Source organism: Drosophila ficusphila, unplaced genomic scaffold, assembly GCF_018152265.1.
Source record: "Drosophila ficusphila isolate 14025-0441.05 unplaced genomic scaffold, ASM1815226v1 contig_414, whole genome shotgun sequence".
NCBI classification, from domain to species: Eukaryota; Metazoa; Arthropoda; class Insecta; order Diptera; family Drosophilidae; genus Drosophila; species Drosophila ficusphila.
Genome location: NW_025064328.1, coordinates 3,264,195 through 3,281,343, shown reverse-complemented (window position 1 = coordinate 3,281,343; position 17,149 = coordinate 3,264,195). Strand labels below are relative to the sequence as shown.

Here is a 17,149-nt window from a genome sequence, read left to right as displayed (position 1 = left end):
AATATTTTCAGAATACATTTTTTAAAAAATTGGTTAATATTTACCACAGAGACGGTCCACAGGATAAAAACCCATTTTATTCACTTCTGAGACATTTTTCAAAATTCCAAAAGCCCTGCGACAAAATATTGGAACTGAATTTTTATTGTTCATATATATTGAAATTAAGCAACATGCCTTTTATTGATTTCCATCACCTTTTAATAATTAATACTTGTGTGTGTAATAATTATTACTTGCTTTGCTTTAGGGCCGTGAAAAAGATTAACCGTTAAAAAAAGGGTTTTTTAAAAAAATCAAAATTATATTTACACACATTCTCCAAATATTTTTAGGGAATAAAATAATAATACTGATTCGTTGACAAAATTGAATTTTTTTCTGTTGTTAAAAATTTGTTCTTTGATTCTGGTAAAATTTGTCAATTTTATAGTTGCTATAGTTGCTTCTGGTGACTTAACGAAAAATTGGGTGATCGGCAGAACCCAGGTAATTTTTAAATTGTTTTTACAGAAGGTTATGCGTATTTATATTTATATTCAACTGATGCATTTGTCAACAAAAAAAAATGTTTAGTTATAGATTGATTACAAAAAGTTAATTTTATTGACCCCGACGTGATTTGAACACGCAACCTTCCGATCTGGAGTCGGACGCGCTACCGTTGCGCCACGGAGTCGACAAATTCCATCTTGCCAAATTGGATTTTAGTTCTAGTCGTTCTTCTTCGCCGTTACAACAGCGCCATCTAGCCCTGATGTTACACTATAATATCGATAGTCGTGAGAGCACATATATCGAATCACTGCTATGCAGCCCTACGTTTTCTTAATCGCAGCCAACTTCACTTCAACGCGTTCGGTGTATAAGATTTCGGGCCATTTATTTATTCGCAACGAATGCGAATGTAAAAGCGAATTTGTTGGTTAAAAAGTGCGCGCCCGGTGCTAGAAAACATTGCAACTTAACTTTGGAGACGATTTCAGTGAGAGTGCCGATTTGCCAGACAGCGCGATTTGGCATTTAAACCCCCTTTTATTGTTTTTTTCGCATCGCCAGCTTTTCAGCGGTGCGTTGGTGTGAGTGCGCGAGTGTGTTTCTGCCGCCAATCCAAAGTTGAAGCGGAAAAATGGATGTGGCGAAGCTGGAGAAGATGAAGGTGGTAGACCTGCGCAACGAGCTCCAATCCCGGGGCTTGGACACCAAGGGAGTCAAAGCCGTGCTCATCGAGCGCCTGCGGGCACATGTGGAAGGAGGAGCCGGCGACGGAGGTGAGTTGTGTGTGTATGCGTCATTTGTCCGCTTGTTTTTCTGCAAGTGTGCGTGTGTGTGTGTGGCTTGCCGCGTCTATTGCATGTGTGTATGCGTTTGTGAGTGGCTCAGCGTGAATTAGTTGTAAGTTTTCCTTATATAAGGCTTGGTTCTCATTTTACATTTTTCCCGCCTTCAGATAATGCGCCGGTCACACCAAGCCGCCGTCAGCGTCGCACGCGATCTATGTCCCGCTCCCCATCCCCCGTGCAAGTTGCCCCCGTGGCCGCCGAGCCCGTGCTCGACACTCTAGAGGAAGAGGAGCAGCCGGAGGAGAAGCCACCAGCACCCGCCGAACCAGTAGAGGAACAAGAGCCAGAGCCAGAACCTCAGCTGGAACCAGAGCCCAGTGTGCCAGAGGAAGCAGAACCAGAGGCCGAGGAAGAGGACACAACCACAAATCAAGCGGCAAGTGAGGAGACGCAGGCCGATGACTCCGATGGAAAAACAGAACCAGATGACAAGGAGGAAACCGTCGAGGAGGAAACTCCAGTTGCAGCAGCACAAGACCAAGTCGATGAGCCCATGGAGGAGGACAATGTCGCAGAGCATAAGGAGCAGACTTCGGCGGACGAGCCAAGCGACGAGCAAAAAACTGAAAATTCCGTGGCTGAGCATCAATCAAATGGTGACAGCCAGAAAATGGACGTCGACGAGGAGGAGTCGGCTGCCCCGAAAGCGGAGGGAGCTGACGAGTCCGCTTCAAAGACGGAGGATCAACCTCAGGAGCGCCGCAAGCGCTCGCACAGTCGTTCGCGATCCCGCTCGCGCAGCGGCTCCCGCTCTCCCAAGCACCGCAGCAGCACCGGCGACAAGCGCGACTCAAAGGCAGCCGCCGAGGAGCGCACCGTTCCGGAGGACGAGCCCACCATCGAGGATAACAAAGTGGGACTGAGCTGGTGTAAGTTGACCCTGAATAAGTACTCTACATATTGGTTATAATGCCATATAATCTGTGACTAATTCTGTTAGTTATAGCAGTATTAAGAGTTTCAATGGAATTTGCTAAAGAACGTCCTTTACTTTTATTTCAGTGGATTCTGACCTGCATTTGCGCATCGATCCGACCACGTTTACCTCGGCTAAGCCTCTCACCTCGGAGATTTACTCCCTAATTTGGTCGGGAGCTCGCTCAAACTTCGGAGTACGCGAAGGAAAAGTATGCTTTGAAGTCCGTCTTTCTGAGGAGTCGGTGCCGGAGAGCTCCCACCACTTCCGGGATGAGCCGAATGTGCGAGGCTTCCGCGTGGGCTTCTCCACTCCCAAGAGCTCTTTGCTGCTGGGCGAGGCGGAACATTCGTTTGCCTACTGCGAAACCGGGCGTAAAGCCAATCAAAGCGAGTTTTCAGACTACGGCAAGCCCTACAAGCTAGATGACGTGATTGGGTGCTATTTGAACCTGGAGAGCGAGCCATGCACCATTAATTACACTCTAAACGGCGAGGATCTTGGTGTGGCATTCGAGTTTGAAAAGAGCATACTGGGCGAGGAGGGAGCCCTGTTCCCGCACATTGTCACCAAGGGCTACGAGTACTCTGTGAATTTTGCAGACAACGAGCAGCTGTTGGTGAATGCCGAAAGGCCAACGCGCAAGCGCCGCAAGCCGCGCAAAGATGAGGATAAGGACAAGGACGATGATAAGGATGACAACGACGGCGAGAAGTGGAAAGTCTTGGACGAAGCCACCGCCGATGACGATGAAGTGGAAAAGAAGGAGGAAGACGGCAAGGAGTCCTCTGAAAAGGATGAAGAGGATGGAGAAAAAACTGAGAAAGCCAAAGAGGCTGAGTCGGAACCCAAAGCGGAGGCGGAAGTCGAAACCGAAGCGGAGGCTTCTTCCGAAGCTCCTAAGCCAGAAGCAGAAGCTACCGAGTCTTCGGTAACTGGTGAGTATTTACTAATTAAAGATAATTTTACACAGACTTTCAATAAATGGTTTTTCTTTCAGCTGAAACATCTACCGAAGCCTCGGATGAGGCGGCCACTGTGGCCAATGGTAATGCGGCTGAGAACGCCAACGATGTAAAGCAACCCGAGGAAAAGAAGCCCTCGGCTGACAATGAAGAGGAGGACGAGGACGGCCCTTCGCCCAACAAGCGGGTCAAGACCGATGGAGATTCTGAGAAAACCGAATCTGAAAAAGAAAAGGAGAAAACCCAAACAGTTGAGGATGAGTATGAGGACGTTGTGCCCGAGCCGAGAGATACGGCTGCTCTTTTGGAGGGCTATGTATTGATCGGTTTAGTGCCTGTGGAGCAGCTGGTTCCCGGGCCGCAACGCGCCGGTTCTCGCAAGGAATGCGAAGTCATTTTGCTGGTCGGCTTGCCCGGAGCCGGAAAGACCCACTGGGCTCAAAAACATGTTGCTGAGAACCCCGAGAAGCATTATGACCTGATTGGACCCGATTCATTCATTTCTAAGATGACGGTACGTTCGTTTTTGGTAAAAATACCTATAGAATTCTTAGCTTTATAATTTGTGTTACTAACAGATCGACGGCGCATCCCGCAAGACTGTGCACAAAGGCCGGTGGGACAAAGTGTACGAGATATGCTTGAACAGCCTGGCAGCCCTGGAAGATATTGCCATGAAGCGGCGACGCAATTTCATACTTGATCAGGTAAAACATAAACAAATGACTTGCACACACCCGAAACAAAACACCAGTCCACAAATACACAACATACAAGAGATAACATACAAACAAACGAACGATAACCAAACACCAAACGAAACAAGCGAGAATTATACGTTGATGATGACTTTGGCGCCCGGCCAACACACTGGGATTTGATCCCCCTCGGGATCGCGGGAGTCCACCAGCGCAGGGTCGCAACACAAGTTGCCCTACATTTTTTTCTGTATATTTGAGTATGAATTTAATTGCTCATTGCTCGTACCGTTGAGATCCCAAGTGCCCTCGAAATGGGGGCACCAACTCGCCTTTCCGGCAGGCAGGTATGTCCTAAATGTAAGTCGATCCGATAATTAGAGTGCTTAAGTTTCGAGGCAGTAAGTATGTGTGGCGTACCCGTAAGCTTAAGTTTTAGGTGCAGGTGCAACAGTTGACGGGGAAGTTAAGAGGGCGGTGTAAGAGGCGTGGGGATGATGATGGAGGTGGAAATGGAAATGGAAATGAAAATGGCATTGGAGAAAGATGAGTGAGTGAAATGTAATGGAGTGGATGGAAGTAAGGAAGATGGAGGAGCGAGCGGCATGGAAGCCACTGTAAGTAGACAAACACAAATCCGATCGACGAGTCGTTCGTTCGCTCGCCTACAATCTAATCACATATACGTATTAGTACCTACTATCTCTACTCTCTATCTCTCTCTAAATGCCAACTATCTCATATATATGTATGTGTATCTACAGAGAGCTATGCGATGCTTCATCCTACAGCCCAGCAGCACAGCCAACCACGACTACTTTTACCCCATTGTAAATTCTATTATCCTTATGCAAAGTATTAAGTCAACTGTTGTTAGAAGTGGCCGGGCGAGAACCGCCCAAGGTCCCTAGGTATTTTGATGGTGGTGTGCGCGCCCCTTCCGTAAGACCCCTTCCCTGGCGGAGTGCGGGCGGGGAGCGGGTGACCCGCCGTGAATCAGGTATGTGTTAGCTTGTAAGCGCCGAGACCGAGCTCCAAGCGGGTTGGGCTCGACAGGACGCCATCGGCAAACGTGGCCGAATCATCAACGTGTTTCTCAAATGGCTTGCTATCCGTTCGACGACTTTCCCAACAACCAACAAACAACCAATCCAACCAAACAACAACTGGCAGACAATATCTGAACCCAATTCAACCAACAACCACACCAACCAACCAACCAACCGATCAACTGTATTCTTGTAGACCAATGTTTATGCCTCGGCCCAGCGACGTAAAATGAAGGGTTTTAACGACTTCAAGCGCATTGCGGTTGTTTGCATACCCAGCGAAGATGAATTGAAACGTCGGATCGCCGAAAAAGAGGAAAAGGGAAATGCTTTTACAGTTAAAGAATCAACAATTAATAACTTACGAGGTAAATATAGTCCACCACACCAAAGCAACGAATCGAAAAAAAATATATCCAGAATAATGTACAATCGTATAACTTATGTTCTACCTATCTAAATAAGGAGACATTCTTGTAAAAAACAAAATACAATATAAAAACTTATGTAAAGTATTTAGTTAGTAAGCAGCTGCACTTTATGTATCTGTACGTAATTGTAACTGTAAGCCTTTAAAAATATCTCATAATTTAATGATTATTAATTCCATTATTCATTAAAATATATTCTATAAAGACCCACAAGTGCAACTGGTTCGTAAAAAGGCTCAAATTCATTTGGATTGGCAAATTATTCTAATCGAATTTATTTCTTTTTTTAAACGACTTTTGTGTTGCATTAATCGGAATTCAAATTTAATTGCCTTTTTACGCCCGGTTGCCGACATTTGACCTGACCCTTTCCCTTCCCCAAACTCTCCTTTTATAATAATAATGAGTAAAGATAACGCTCGAACATCTGCCCTACAGACTTATTGATGATATCCTCGCAATCTTTTTCCAGCCAACTTCACACTTCCCTCGCTGGAGTTTGGCTGGTTCGATGACATAAACTACACGGAGCTGACCGGCGACGAAGCCAAGAGCGAGGTCAAGAAGTACAACGAGAAGGGAAAGAAGGCCATCGATGCGGAAAGGTCCCGCGATAAGAGATCCCGTGGGGGACGCGACAACTATCGTCGTGACGACCGGAACAGGAATCGGTACAACGACGATCGTCGACGCGATTACGGTGGCCAGCGGCATGAGAGCCGGTGGAGCGATTCGAGGCGAGGAGGCGGCGGCGGTGGCGGCTACTCCAGCAACAGTGGCGGCGGCGGCGGAGGTGGTAGCCGTGGATACGACAATCGGCGCAGCTACAACAGCGGAAGCGGCGGTGGCCAGCAGAATTGGGTGCCGAACAGTCGCAGGAGCGGCTACGACGACCGCGGCTATGGTGGCGGCGGTAGCGGTAGCCGTGGCTACGACAATCGAAACCGCGGATACGGAGGCGGCAGTGGAGGTGGTGGTGGCGGCGGCGGCGGTGGTGGTGGAGGCCAACAAAACTGGATGCAAAGCAACCGCCGGAGCGGGTACGATGAACGCGGCTATGGAAGCTCACGAGACTATCGCGACAGAGACCGCGGCAACGACCGCAGTCGAATGGGCAGCAACGACCGCAACAGGGGTAGCAGCCAGGGCAGCTATCGCTCGGGGGCGGTACCCATCAACAACGGGATTTTCGGCCTGGCCACCGCGACACCAAAGAAGATAGTCGCGGTGGCTATGAGCGGTCGGCTGGTCAATCGGCGCCCAAGTACGGCAATAACACGGCTGCCGGCGGTGGCTACGATCAGTACAAGCAGCAGGCGGGTGGAGCACCCGGAGGAGGCAAGGTAATTAAAGCTCTCCTCCTACATTGCATGGCAGTTTGAACATTGGGAATTATATTTTTTCAGGCCTCTCTGAGCGGCAAGTGGAGTACCTACAGTCAGCACCATCAGCAGCAACAGGCGCCGCAGCATCAGCAAACGGGCGTCTGGCAGACTCAGCAGCAGTCACAACAGTACCAGCAGCCACAGCAAGCGGCAGCGGGCCAGCAACAATATTGGGCCTACAACCAAATGCAGGGTACGTATAAACATTGCTCATTTATTGGGGTAACCCACTTATGTATTTTATTATTCGCCCACAGGTTATGGCAACCAACAGGCTTGGCAGAGCGCCGATCCCCAGCAGCAACAGCAGTGGATGTCCTGGTGGCAGGTAAGCAAGGAGTACTTACTTCGCAAAACCCAAAACTAAAATCTGAATTGTTTTCCTTTAACAGCAGCAGCAGCAAGGTTCTGGCGGAGCAGCGGCCGGTAATGCCAGCGGCGGAGCGGGCGTGAATGTGGGAGGCGCCGCTGGCAATAATGATGGCGGTGCCACCAATCATTATTGGTCTCAATATTCGTACTCCACACAGTCCAATGCGGGCGCCGACAAGAAGTAGAATGCACCCACTCTGCAGTCACGTTCCACCAGCCCAGACCCCTCTACGTTGTCCCGCGGAAGGAGGAAACCACAAATCTGAACTAAACTTTATAAACATAGTTTTAAACGATTAACAGAAACAGTAAACAGAAAATTAACTTAGTTTAGCCAGTTTTAGGCGTATTTTGCCGTTTGGGCTAGTCCAAACCACAACCAAACCACTAAGAGGGCTATACCCCAATCAAATTCTTACCTAACCCACAGAAAAATTGTGTACCATGAAGACGAGCTAATTCATTATAAATTGAACCTGCATATTAACGTTTCGCTTTTCATTTTCTATGAAGCATTTTCTGTTTTGACGGCGATACAGAAATCGCAAGAAACTCGGTCTTTAATCTGACACTACGTATCTATCTAGGCAGTACAACTTGTTTTAACGTTTTATTATCATTATTGTTTTATTTTTTACAATCAACGCAAACAATTGAAAGGAATGCATTAGAGAGGAAACATTAACAAATAAATCTATACATTGAAAAAATTTAACCAAATTGAGTTTGTCTTTGAATTGGTATAATGCGAATTTAAATTATACACTTATACACATTTAAGCGAGCTATTAAACCAAAGATGATCGAAAGTTTTGGGGGAAAAACGGTTGATTATCAGAAAAGTGTTATATCCTGTTATATAGGGACCTATGTATTACATTATTTTTTTAAATCCTGATTTTTTGATTAAATTATATGTACCTTAATTTCTACGAATTCCTAATTTAATTTTAATTTTGGTAAACGTAAAACAAAATAGGATTCTTATTTTAAAATCAAATATTTGTTTGCGTTTTTATTCTTGCCTTCATTAATTTTTTTTTTTAAACAATGAGTTTTTTATACTAGGATCTTCAAAATATAACAATAACAGAAAAAACAACCCTTAAATTTTTGTCTGTTTAATTGTTGGTATTTTTTAGTACATTGTATTCATCAGCTGTTTTGGCGGCTACATCACGCCTTATAATTCAATAAATTTAGGTTTCTGGTAAGTTCTGATTATAACTAAAATAAAGGTAAAAAGAAGAAATATATAGCAAAGGTATGGTTTCCCCTGCCTGGTTGTTAATGGTTTATGTCAGTCTACACACCCAATTTAAAACAATCCCATAACGTATGGTCATTCATGTGTAATCGCTATGTGTGTACATTGTACATGATCCGATAAGAAAGCGTCGCCTGCATGACACATACCTCACTTCGCGGGAATTAAAGGTGGTTTCAATTGATTTTCCACAGAAAGGGCACGGACCTGTCTCCCCCAAAATGGTGGCCATACAATTGTTTAATGAAATCGGCAGCATCTTCCGCAACGTGAGTTTTTTAGGTTGTTTTCAGACGACTTTTGATTAAAAGCTTTTTTCAATTTGATTTGTTAGACTCCCACGTTTGCCCTGGTTTTGGAAACTCTACTGCTCATAACCGTAATCTGGTTACTCCTTCACAAGCGAGGAGGCGGACGGCGCCGCCAGTTGTCTAAAGAGGAGGAGGACCGGATAATTGCTGCGTATGAACCCGAGCCGTTGGTGGCAGACACCGATCCCAATCATCCACTGCTCCGCACCCGCATTGTCCAATCAAAAGTGGGAAAGCACATCAAGGTCGATGGACACGACTGTCTGAATCTGGGATCCCATAACTACCTGGGCTTTCTCGAGGACCAGGAAATTCTGGAGGAGGCTTGCAAATCCCTCCGCAAGTACGGTGTTGGTTCCTGCGGACCTCGTGGCTTTTATGGCACCATGGATGTGCATTTGGATCTGGAGGATCGCATTGCCAAGTTCATGAACCTCGAGGAGGCTATCGTGTACTCCTATGGTTTCTCCACTGTGGCCAGTGCTATTCCTGCTTACGCCAAACGTGGCGATATTATCTTTGTGTAAGTCGATTTGTTTTATTCAAAATTTTCTCTACTGATAATGTATTTTTTGCAGAGATGAGGCTGTTAACTTTGCCATTCAGAAGGGTCTTGATGCCTCGCGCAGCACAATCGCTTTCTTCAAGCACAATGATGTCCAGGATCTGGAGCGTCTGCTGATCGAACAAGAGAAGCGCGACCAAGAGAATCCCAAAAAGGCGCTCAAGACACGGCGCTTCCTCGTTGCCGAGGGTATTTATATGAACACCGGTGAGATTTGTCCGCTTCCCGAGTTGGTTGCCCTGCGACAAAAGTACAAACTCCGTCTCTTTATCGACGAGAGCATCTCCTTTGGCACTTTGGGTAAAGGTGGACATGGAGTTACTGAGCACTTCAATGTCGATGTGAGTAAAAGAGTAATTGACAGGGAACCATTATTATTCATAACCTACTTTCAGCGTGATGAAATCGATCTGATATCGGCAGGAATGGAAGGATCCATGGCAACTGTCGGTGGCTTCTGCGTAGGATCGCACTTCATAGCCGAGCATCAGCGACTCTCTGGCTTGGGTTACATCTTCTCGGCCTCCTTGCCGCCCATGCTCACCCAGGCAGCCATTTCCGCCCTGGATCGCTTCGAACGTGAACCGCAGATCTTCGAGCAGTTGCAGTCCAAGGCCAAGTCACTCCATGAGAAGTTTTCGGGCTTTAGCAAGCTGACCCTGCGAGGCGATGAGTTGTCGCCAGTGAAACACTTGTACTTGGCCCAGCCTGCCGAAAACTTTGACGAGGAACTTAAATTGCTCACAGAGGTGGCCGATAAGGTATACAAAATTTCTTAATTGCAATGATAAGATAATTAAATAAAATTACCCTATTTTCCGCAGTGCATTGCTAAAGGTGTGGCTGTGGTGCAATCTGCCTATCTTCAGAACAGAGAACGCAAACCGGTGCGTCCAAGTATCCGTATCGCCGTCAACCGATTGCTGGAGGATTCAGACATAGCCACCGCATTCGAGGTCATTGAGAGTGTTTCCAGCACCGTCCTTTAAGTATTCCTCTTGAAAAGAACAAAGTTTCCCGACAAGGGCCTTCCTATTAAGTTTATAGGCCTACAGGCTCTATTCTTTTTCCAGTCACGGCCAGTCCAGTATGATTTATTCAAGCAAAACTATTGCTAGCCTCGCACCTACTATTTCGTTATGAGTTTCACTACATTTTATTAATGACGAAAAATCTAGGAATAATTCCAATGATTACAAGTTTGAGATAAGAGCTGGTTTAAAAAACTTGTAAGGTTACTTCGCTTCTTTTCTTATACATACATGCAAAGGTGTTGCCTATCGCACCAAAAATCACGCACTTTTTAATTATGTTAATAAAGATAGTATAATGTGCGCCCGCATTACTTTTATCGGAGCAAAAAAACAATAATAAAATGTTAAGCTTTAATAAAGTAAAAATCGCATTGTGCATCTTTATTTTAAAACTCACGTTAAAATGGTAGGTATAACATTTTCTGTGGAATTTATTTTCGCTTTGTTAAACACAATATAGTATGACCTCACTAGACACCCACTGCAACAAACAGTACATCAGCAATGTATTGGCTGGTTAAATTATGGGCAAAAAAAAAACTGTCGTTAACGTGAGATGAAAGCTGATTGTAGTGATCATAACCCTTCGACTTTCAAACTCATGTAAACATTCCTCTGATGAACTTGACAACGACGACCCCAAATCATGATGTTGTGCACATAACGCTTCGCTGCCGGTTTAAATATATATCAGCCTCAATTGGGATCAGCAATCAGCGATCATCGGCAATCGGGCGTATACGTACTCTGCACCCAGGTGCTATCACTGCGGGTACGCAACGTTTTGGCGACAAAAACATGCAATTACAGCTATTGCACTTTGTTGTTTACATACGCGAATGGAAGGCGCAAAGAGAAAGCTGCGAAAAACAGCTGATCCACGGTAAAGCTCCCGTTGGCCGGCGAGCTTTTGAGTTTGGGTGCAGCTGATAAGTGGGCACAGTTGTCGGTCAGCAGGCGAACCAGCAGCGCCTTCGTCTACGTTTATTTTGTTTATTTCCCGGCCGAGAATTCTCTCGGGACTCATTCCTTATCCGCAAAACGCACTCATCATGGTCGAGGTTAAGGACATCGAGAAGCTGTTCGAAACGGACGGCTATTTGCGGCCCTTCGAGCACGAGATTCGTCGCCGGTAAGTTGGGATTTGTGTTTGTTTTCCAGTTGCTATTAGACATCCCAATACAAAATCATGTAATCCAAGGTCGGCGCCGGCTTTATGCGCTCTATGCTGATAACAGCCGTACGGGTCGTAACTTTATAGGGCAAATTGTAGTGTCCATGCTGCACAGCCATATCAGTTTGGCCCCACCACCTCACATGCAATTGGAAAAACTGCGTTCGCAATGTCGAATGAAGGTCACCGGTGTTTGCCGCCCTCTGTGGCCCTGTGTGTGTGTGCCTTTTAGTTAGCCTGTGTGTTAGTTTGTTAAAAACAATTATATTAAGAAGTGTTCGGTGCGTGCTGCCGGCGTGTTTGGAGCATGGATCTTGGCCTTGATGCCATTTTCCGGGTTTGCCAACATTTTCTCATCGCTCTGTTGTCATCTCAATTTCTATTTTTGCATCCACTGCGAATAAAAACGATTCGGCGGCTCTTCCGCTTTCGCCAATTTTGTTTTGGTTTCTTTTCTTGAGAGGAACACAACGTGGACAGAAGATGTTTAGCTATTGACATCATTTGTTAGTGGTAAAATTGTTTTCTTACATTGTTCTACATTTAAAAACATATAGGCTCAAACTGATTTAATTCAAAATTTCTCTTAAATTTAAATTAGAATTAGTATTAGATCCAAATACAAAAAATTCATAATTTTGGTATCGAACACAGGTGCAGCTCATAAAGACAAAATTAAAAAAAAAAAAATGATTTATTTTCAATGTCTAAAAATAGTTTCTGATAGTCAGAATGGAAAAATTTAAATATTTTAGAGAATGTTTTTGCTAGTGGGATTCTTCTGAAGAAATTATATTTTTGGTGAATTTTGCATCGATTACTTATGACGTCCCTTTTTCCAAAGTCACGGCGTTCTCCAGGACTGGCTGAACAAAATAAACCAGAGCGAGGGAGGATTGGAGGAGTTCTCGCAGGCCTACAAGTACTATGGCCTTCATTTCCAGCCGGACAACTCGGTGATTGCCCGTGAGTGGGCACCTGGAGCCAGAGATGTCTATCTCACGGGAGATTTCAGTAAGTTATAAAGCACTATCAATAATAGATTATACCTAATTGATTCAACCCACAGATAACTGGCACTGGGAGTCGCATCCGTTCAAGAAGCTGGACTTTGGCAAGTGGGAGCTCCATTTGCCCCCCAACGAGGACGGCAGCCCGGCCATAAAGCACATGAGCGAAATCAAGGTGATCATTCGCAACCATTCCGGTCAGTTGCTGGACCGCCTGTCTCCGTGGGCCAAGTACGTGGTGCAACCTCCCAAATCGGCCAATCAGGGAGTCAACTACAAGCAGTACGTGTGGGAGCCACCATCCTACGATCGCTACCAGCGCCAACATCCTCGTCCGGAGCGGCCAAAGTCGCTGAGGATCTATGAGTGCCATGTGGGCATCGCCTCCCAGGAACCAAGAGTCGGCAGCTACGATGAGTTCGCTGATCGCATTGTGCCGCGCATCAAGCGACAGGGCTACAACTGCATCCAGGTGATGGCCATCATGGAGCATGCCTACTACGCCAGCTTTGGCTACCAGGTAACAAGTTTCTACGCCGCCTCCAGTCGTTTTGGCAATCCGGAGCAACTGAAACGCATGATCGACGTGGCTCACTCGCACGGACTGTTCGTTCTGCTGGATGTCGTCCACTCGCATGCCTCCAAAAACGTGCAGGATGGCCTTAACCAGTTCGATGGCACCAACAGTTGCTTCTTCCACGACGGAGCACGCGGTGAGCATTCGCTGTGGGACAGTCGTCTCTTTAACTACGTGGAGTACGAGGTTCTGAGGTTCCTGCTGTCCAACCTGCGTTGGTGGCACGATGAGTACCAGTTCGATGGCTATCGCTTCGACGGAGTCACATCTATGCTGTACCACTCTCGAGGCATCGGCGAGGGTTTCAGCGGTGACTACAATGAGTACTTTGGCCTGAACGTCGACACAGATGCCCTCAACTATCTGGGACTGGCCAATCATCTGCTGCACACCCTGGATCCGAGAATTATCACTATTGCGGAGGTGAATAAGGGCTTCCTTTGTATTTCAAGTGGTGTTACAGAAAGTTTTCTAACAATCGTTTCTTTCATCCACTTAGGATGTATCCGGAATGCCCACCTTGTGTCGTCCGGTTTCGGAGGGCGGCATTGGATTCGACTACCGCCTGGGCATGGCCATTCCCGACAAGTGGATCGAGCTGCTGAAGGAGCAGAGTGACGACGAGTGGGACATGGGCAACCTGGTGCACACGCTGACCAACCGGCGGTGGATGGAGAACACGGTGGCCTACGCAGAGTCCCACGATCAGGCGCTGGTGGGCGACAAGACGGTTGCCTTCTGGCTGATGGACAAGGAGATGTATACGCACATGTCGACCATGTCGGACCCCTCGTTGATTATTGACCGAGGACTGGCGCTGCACAAAATGATTCGCCTGATTACGCACGCCCTGGGAGGCGAGGCGTACCTTAACTTCATGGGCAACGAGTTCGGTCATCCGGAATGGCTTGATTTTCCGCGTGTCGGAAACAATGACTCATATCACTACGCTCGTCGGCAGTGGAATCTGGTGGACGACGACCTGCTGAAGTACAAGTACCTCAACGAGTTCGATCGCGCCATGAACGAGGCCGAGGAGCGCTACGGTTGGCTGCATTCCGGACCCGCCTGGGTCAGCTGGAAGCACGAGGGCGACAAGATCATCGCCTTCGAGCGCGCCGGCCTGGTCTTCGTCTTCAACTTCCATCCCCAGCGGAGTTTCACCGGATACCGCGTGGGCACCAACTGGGCGGGCACTTACCAGGCGGTGCTCTCTTCAGACGATCCGCTTTTCGGCGGACACAACCGCATCGATGCCAACTGCAAGCATCCCTCCAATCCGGAGGGCTACGCCGGAAGATCCAACTTCATCGAGGTCTACACCCCGTCCCGCACGGCAGTAATCTATGCCCGAGTCAGTGACTAACTGACTCCGGAAGGGGTCTCCAAAAATGTTTATGCCTATACGAATTTCACATTTAGTCATAGTTTTTGTTAATGTTACGAATCGGAAAGCCATTAGTGAAATATATGCTCATTGAGGTATAATTTTCTAAAAACAATTATTTTAATATGATAATTTCAGATATGTAGATAAAATCTAAAAAACTTCCGGCAATTGATTGTTATTTCGGCCGAAATGCCGTTCGGCTCCAAAGTTTATAGATTATTAGTAACCAAAATCAACTGATTCGATTTAGCAATATCGGTACGTTTGTTTTTGATATGGGTTTCACCGTGCCCTTCCTGTTGAGCAAATGCTATATGCATTCACGAACCAAGTGTTTTATTTACGGAAGCCTCAAAAACTAAAATTACATTAGTCTGTGGTTATCTAAATGTGTTTTAAAATATATAAAATCATCACAACCTCGATGAGAGAAGAATGAAATCCATTGCACTTGTCGTATTTTCTAGTTATCTCGCCTGGAGTGTTGTAAGTAGAGATAAACCATTTATTTTCTGTTTTAATTTTTGATATATCTTTTGCTAGGTAAGTGAACCCTCCTATATCTACAAATTAAAAAATATCGAGTGCTCGACGGTTCCTGGCTTTTCGGCAAATGCTTCGTGCCGTGTAAAAGCCATCAACTGGAACAAGGCAGTGGCCCAAATGGACGTGGATCTCGCGAGGACTTTGTATAATATCTCTGTAGGTTGAGCTGATTTTTAACAATCCAAACCAATCCATCCATCATTAACGTGGAGTTCTTCAGGTGCGACTGCAAATCCATAAAAGGGACTATAGTAACCAGTTCCAGCCTTTCCTAGTGGATGTGATGATTAATTTCTGTGACGTACTCTCGAAACGAAGCTTTATACCTTATGGTCTAATTGTTCTCCAAGTTACCAAACGATTCTCAAATTTTAATCATTCCTGCCCCTACTCTGGACATTTATTGGCTCGGGATGCATATCTCGACGAATCATATTTACCCAACGTCTTTCCATTGGGTTTGTATAAAATCAACATTACCATACTAGAGGGTTACGTAAAGTCCCCATATGCGCATGTTGGAGGTATCGTTTGGTATCTCCAGGTTATGCACGCTTATAAGATTAAAAATAAACAATCGTAATGAAACCCCGACTTTTGATACGACCAGGGTAAGGTATTCTTAATTTCAAACCCGCTGCAACTTATAGTTACTTCTAAAACAATGTTGTTTGTAAATAATTGATAACCCAAACGAACTGATTCGATTAAGAAATATCGAAACATTTGTTATGATGTTGATAACACCGTGCTCAAATATAAAAAGCAAAATTAATGTAAGCATTCATGTTGAACGAATAGCAAATAAATTCATGAACCAACCTTTTAATTACCTAAAACATCCAAAATTAAAACCACATTAGACAAAAAGAATTTCAAGGCATGTATAAAAAAACAAAATCATAATACTGGGGAAAATGAACTCCATAGCACTTGTTCTATTTTGTAGTTATCTTGCCTGGAGTGTTGTAAGTAGCGTTATATTTATTTTCTGTGTTTAATTTGTTACATTATATATTTACTGCTAGGGAAGTGACCCCTCCTATATATACAAATTGAAAAATATTGAGTGCTCCACGGTTCCTGGGTTCTCGGCAAATGCTTCGTGCCGTGTAAAAGCCATCAACTGGAACAAGGCAGTGGCCCAAATGGACGTGGATCTCGCGAGGACTTTGTATAATATCTCTGTAGGTTGAGCTGATTTCTAACAATCACTTTATTTATTAAATTTGAGTTCCTCAGGTGCGACTGCAATGCCATAAAAGAGACTATAGTAACCAGTTCCAGCCGTTCCTCGTGGATGTGATGATAAATTTCTGCGACGTATTCTCAAAACGAAGCTTTATTCCCTATGGACTAATTGTTCTTAAAATTACCAAACGATTCTCAAATTTTAATCATACCTGCCCCTACTCTGGACATCTAATGGCACGCGACGCGTATTTCGATGTAGCATATTTTCCGAACCTAGCGCCTCTGGGTCTTTATAAACTAAACATTACCATAATGGAAGGTTATGCAAACTCCACATATGCGCATGTTGGGGGCATCGTTTGGTATGCCCAGGTTATGCCCGCTTATAAGATTAAAAAGAAGGAAACGTAACCAAACCCCGGCTTTAGATGCGAAGGGGATTAGGTATCCTTCACTGCATTTATACCACGTATCATATTTTTACACAATAATCTTTTGAGGAGTTTCAACGAGAGCTTAAAAACTAAGACAATAGTTTGTGTGAAATTTCAGTGGCTTTTTAACTAGAATGGCGATCAAGAATAAAAGTTCTTTGTGGTGTTGAGGTGTCTTCATCTAAATTAAATTGTATTAATTTTTGATTGAGAAAAACTTAAATTGTGTTTTTAATTCACCCAGACCTTGAGCCGGCAAAAACACCAAATATGAAAATTTAAAACCTGATGGTTACTTCTATCACAATGGCGTTCATAAATTTGTAATTAAACCAAAACCAACTGATTCGATTATGAAATATCGATTCGTAATTTTTTTATATAGATTACACCGTGTATAAACCTAAACACCTTATTAATGCAACTTTTCATGTTGAACGAATGTCATAAAAATTCAGGAATCAATTTTTTAATTACCTTAATCATCA

At 45.1% G+C, this 17,149-nt stretch overlaps 4 protein-coding genes and 1 non-coding gene across 6 annotated transcripts; 4 read left to right on the top strand and 1 right to left on the bottom strand.

Annotated features, from left to right (window-relative positions):
• Positions 1 to 607: 607 nt before the first annotated feature.
• Trnaw-cca lies at positions 608 to 679 on the bottom strand. The gene has a single exon. It is a non-coding gene; the product is annotated as a tRNA-Trp (tRNA).
• Positions 680 to 843: 164 nt separating this feature from the next.
• On the top strand, positions 844 to 7,874 carry LOC108087798 (heterogeneous nuclear ribonucleoprotein U-like protein 2). Its single transcript, XM_017185341.2, is given in 11 exon segments — positions 844 to 1,271; positions 1,451 to 2,212; positions 2,346 to 3,197; positions 3,260 to 3,738; positions 3,803 to 3,931; positions 5,168 to 5,339; positions 5,875 to 6,558; positions 6,561 to 6,745; positions 6,809 to 6,980; positions 7,045 to 7,115; positions 7,180 to 7,874. Coding segments are annotated over 11 exon segments (3,813 nt in total). The 5' UTR covers positions 844 to 1,129; the 3' UTR covers positions 7,345 to 7,874.
• Positions 7,875 to 8,289: 415 nt separating this feature from the next.
• Positions 8,290 to 10,712, top strand: LOC108087800 (serine palmitoyltransferase 1). The gene is made up of 6 exons (XM_017185346.2): positions 8,290 to 8,369; positions 8,621 to 8,695; positions 8,761 to 9,260; positions 9,316 to 9,643; positions 9,698 to 10,063; positions 10,127 to 10,712. The coding sequence occupies exons 2-6, from the start codon at positions 8,648 to 8,650 to the stop codon at positions 10,289 to 10,291; spliced, it is 1,407 nt and encodes a 468-aa protein (XP_017040835.1). The 5' UTR covers positions 8,290 to 8,369; positions 8,621 to 8,647; the 3' UTR covers positions 10,292 to 10,712.
• A 557-nt stretch (positions 10,713 to 11,269) lies between these two features.
• Positions 11,270 to 14,585, top strand: LOC108087799 (1,4-alpha-glucan-branching enzyme). Its single transcript, XM_017185344.2, has 4 exons — positions 11,270 to 11,468; positions 12,355 to 12,524; positions 12,580 to 13,520; positions 13,597 to 14,585. Exons 1-4 carry the CDS (start codon positions 11,389 to 11,391, stop codon positions 14,461 to 14,463), a joined length of 2,058 nt encoding a protein of 685 aa, XP_017040833.1. The 5' UTR covers positions 11,270 to 11,388; the 3' UTR covers positions 14,464 to 14,585.
• Positions 14,586 to 14,707: 122 nt separating this feature from the next.
• On the top strand, positions 14,708 to 16,279 carry LOC108087801. 2 transcript variants are annotated; one of them, XM_043208363.1, is made up of 3 exons: positions 14,708 to 14,973; positions 15,031 to 15,193; positions 16,225 to 16,279. In XM_043208363.1, exons 1-3 carry the CDS (start codon positions 14,923 to 14,925, stop codon positions 16,227 to 16,229), a joined length of 219 nt encoding a protein of 72 aa, XP_043064298.1. In that variant the 5' UTR covers positions 14,708 to 14,922; the 3' UTR covers positions 16,230 to 16,279. The 2 variants fall into 2 exon arrangements, with proteins under 2 accessions (XP_043064298.1, XP_017040836.1); XM_017185347.2 differs by lacking the exon at positions 16,225 to 16,279 and adding an exon at positions 15,254 to 15,773 and having other exon boundaries at positions 15,031 to 15,189.
• The last annotated feature ends 870 nt before the right edge of the window (positions 16,280 to 17,149 follow it).

What these genes read in the sequence shown, in the direction of transcription:
- LOC108087800 (XM_017185346.2), top strand. Translation starts at nt 8,648, where the DNA reads ATGGTGGCCATACAATTGTTTAATGAAATCGGCAGCATCTTCCGCAAC. An exon ending in CGTGGCGATATTATCTTTGT is followed by an intron (nt 9,261 to 9,315) that starts GTAAGTCGATTT and finishes TATTTTTTGCAG; the next exon opens with AGATGAGGCTGTTAACTTTG. An exon ending in CTGAGCACTTCAATGTCGAT is followed by an intron (nt 9,644 to 9,697) that starts GTGAGTAAAAGA and finishes ACCTACTTTCAG; the next exon opens with CGTGATGAAATCGATCTGAT.
- LOC108087799 (XM_017185344.2), top strand. Translation starts at nt 11,389, where the DNA reads ATGGTCGAGGTTAAGGACATCGAGAAGCTGTTCGAAACGGACGGCTAT. An exon ending in GAGCACGAGATTCGTCGCCG is followed by an intron (nt 11,469 to 12,354) that starts GTAAGTTGGGAT and finishes CTTTTTCCAAAG; the next exon opens with TCACGGCGTTCTCCAGGACT. An exon ending in CTATCTCACGGGAGATTTCA is followed by an intron (nt 12,525 to 12,579) that starts GTAAGTTATAAA and finishes TTCAACCCACAG; the next exon opens with ATAACTGGCACTGGGAGTCG.
- LOC108087801 (XM_017185347.2), top strand. Translation starts at nt 14,923, where the DNA reads ATGAAATCCATTGCACTTGTCGTATTTTCTAGTTATCTCGCCTGGAGT. An exon ending in GTTATCTCGCCTGGAGTGTT is followed by an intron (nt 14,974 to 15,030) that starts GTAAGTAGAGAT and finishes ATCTTTTGCTAG; the next exon opens with GTAAGTGAACCCTCCTATAT. An exon ending in GGACTTTGTATAATATCTCT is followed by an intron (nt 15,190 to 15,253) that starts GTAGGTTGAGCT and finishes GGAGTTCTTCAG; the next exon opens with GTGCGACTGCAAATCCATAA.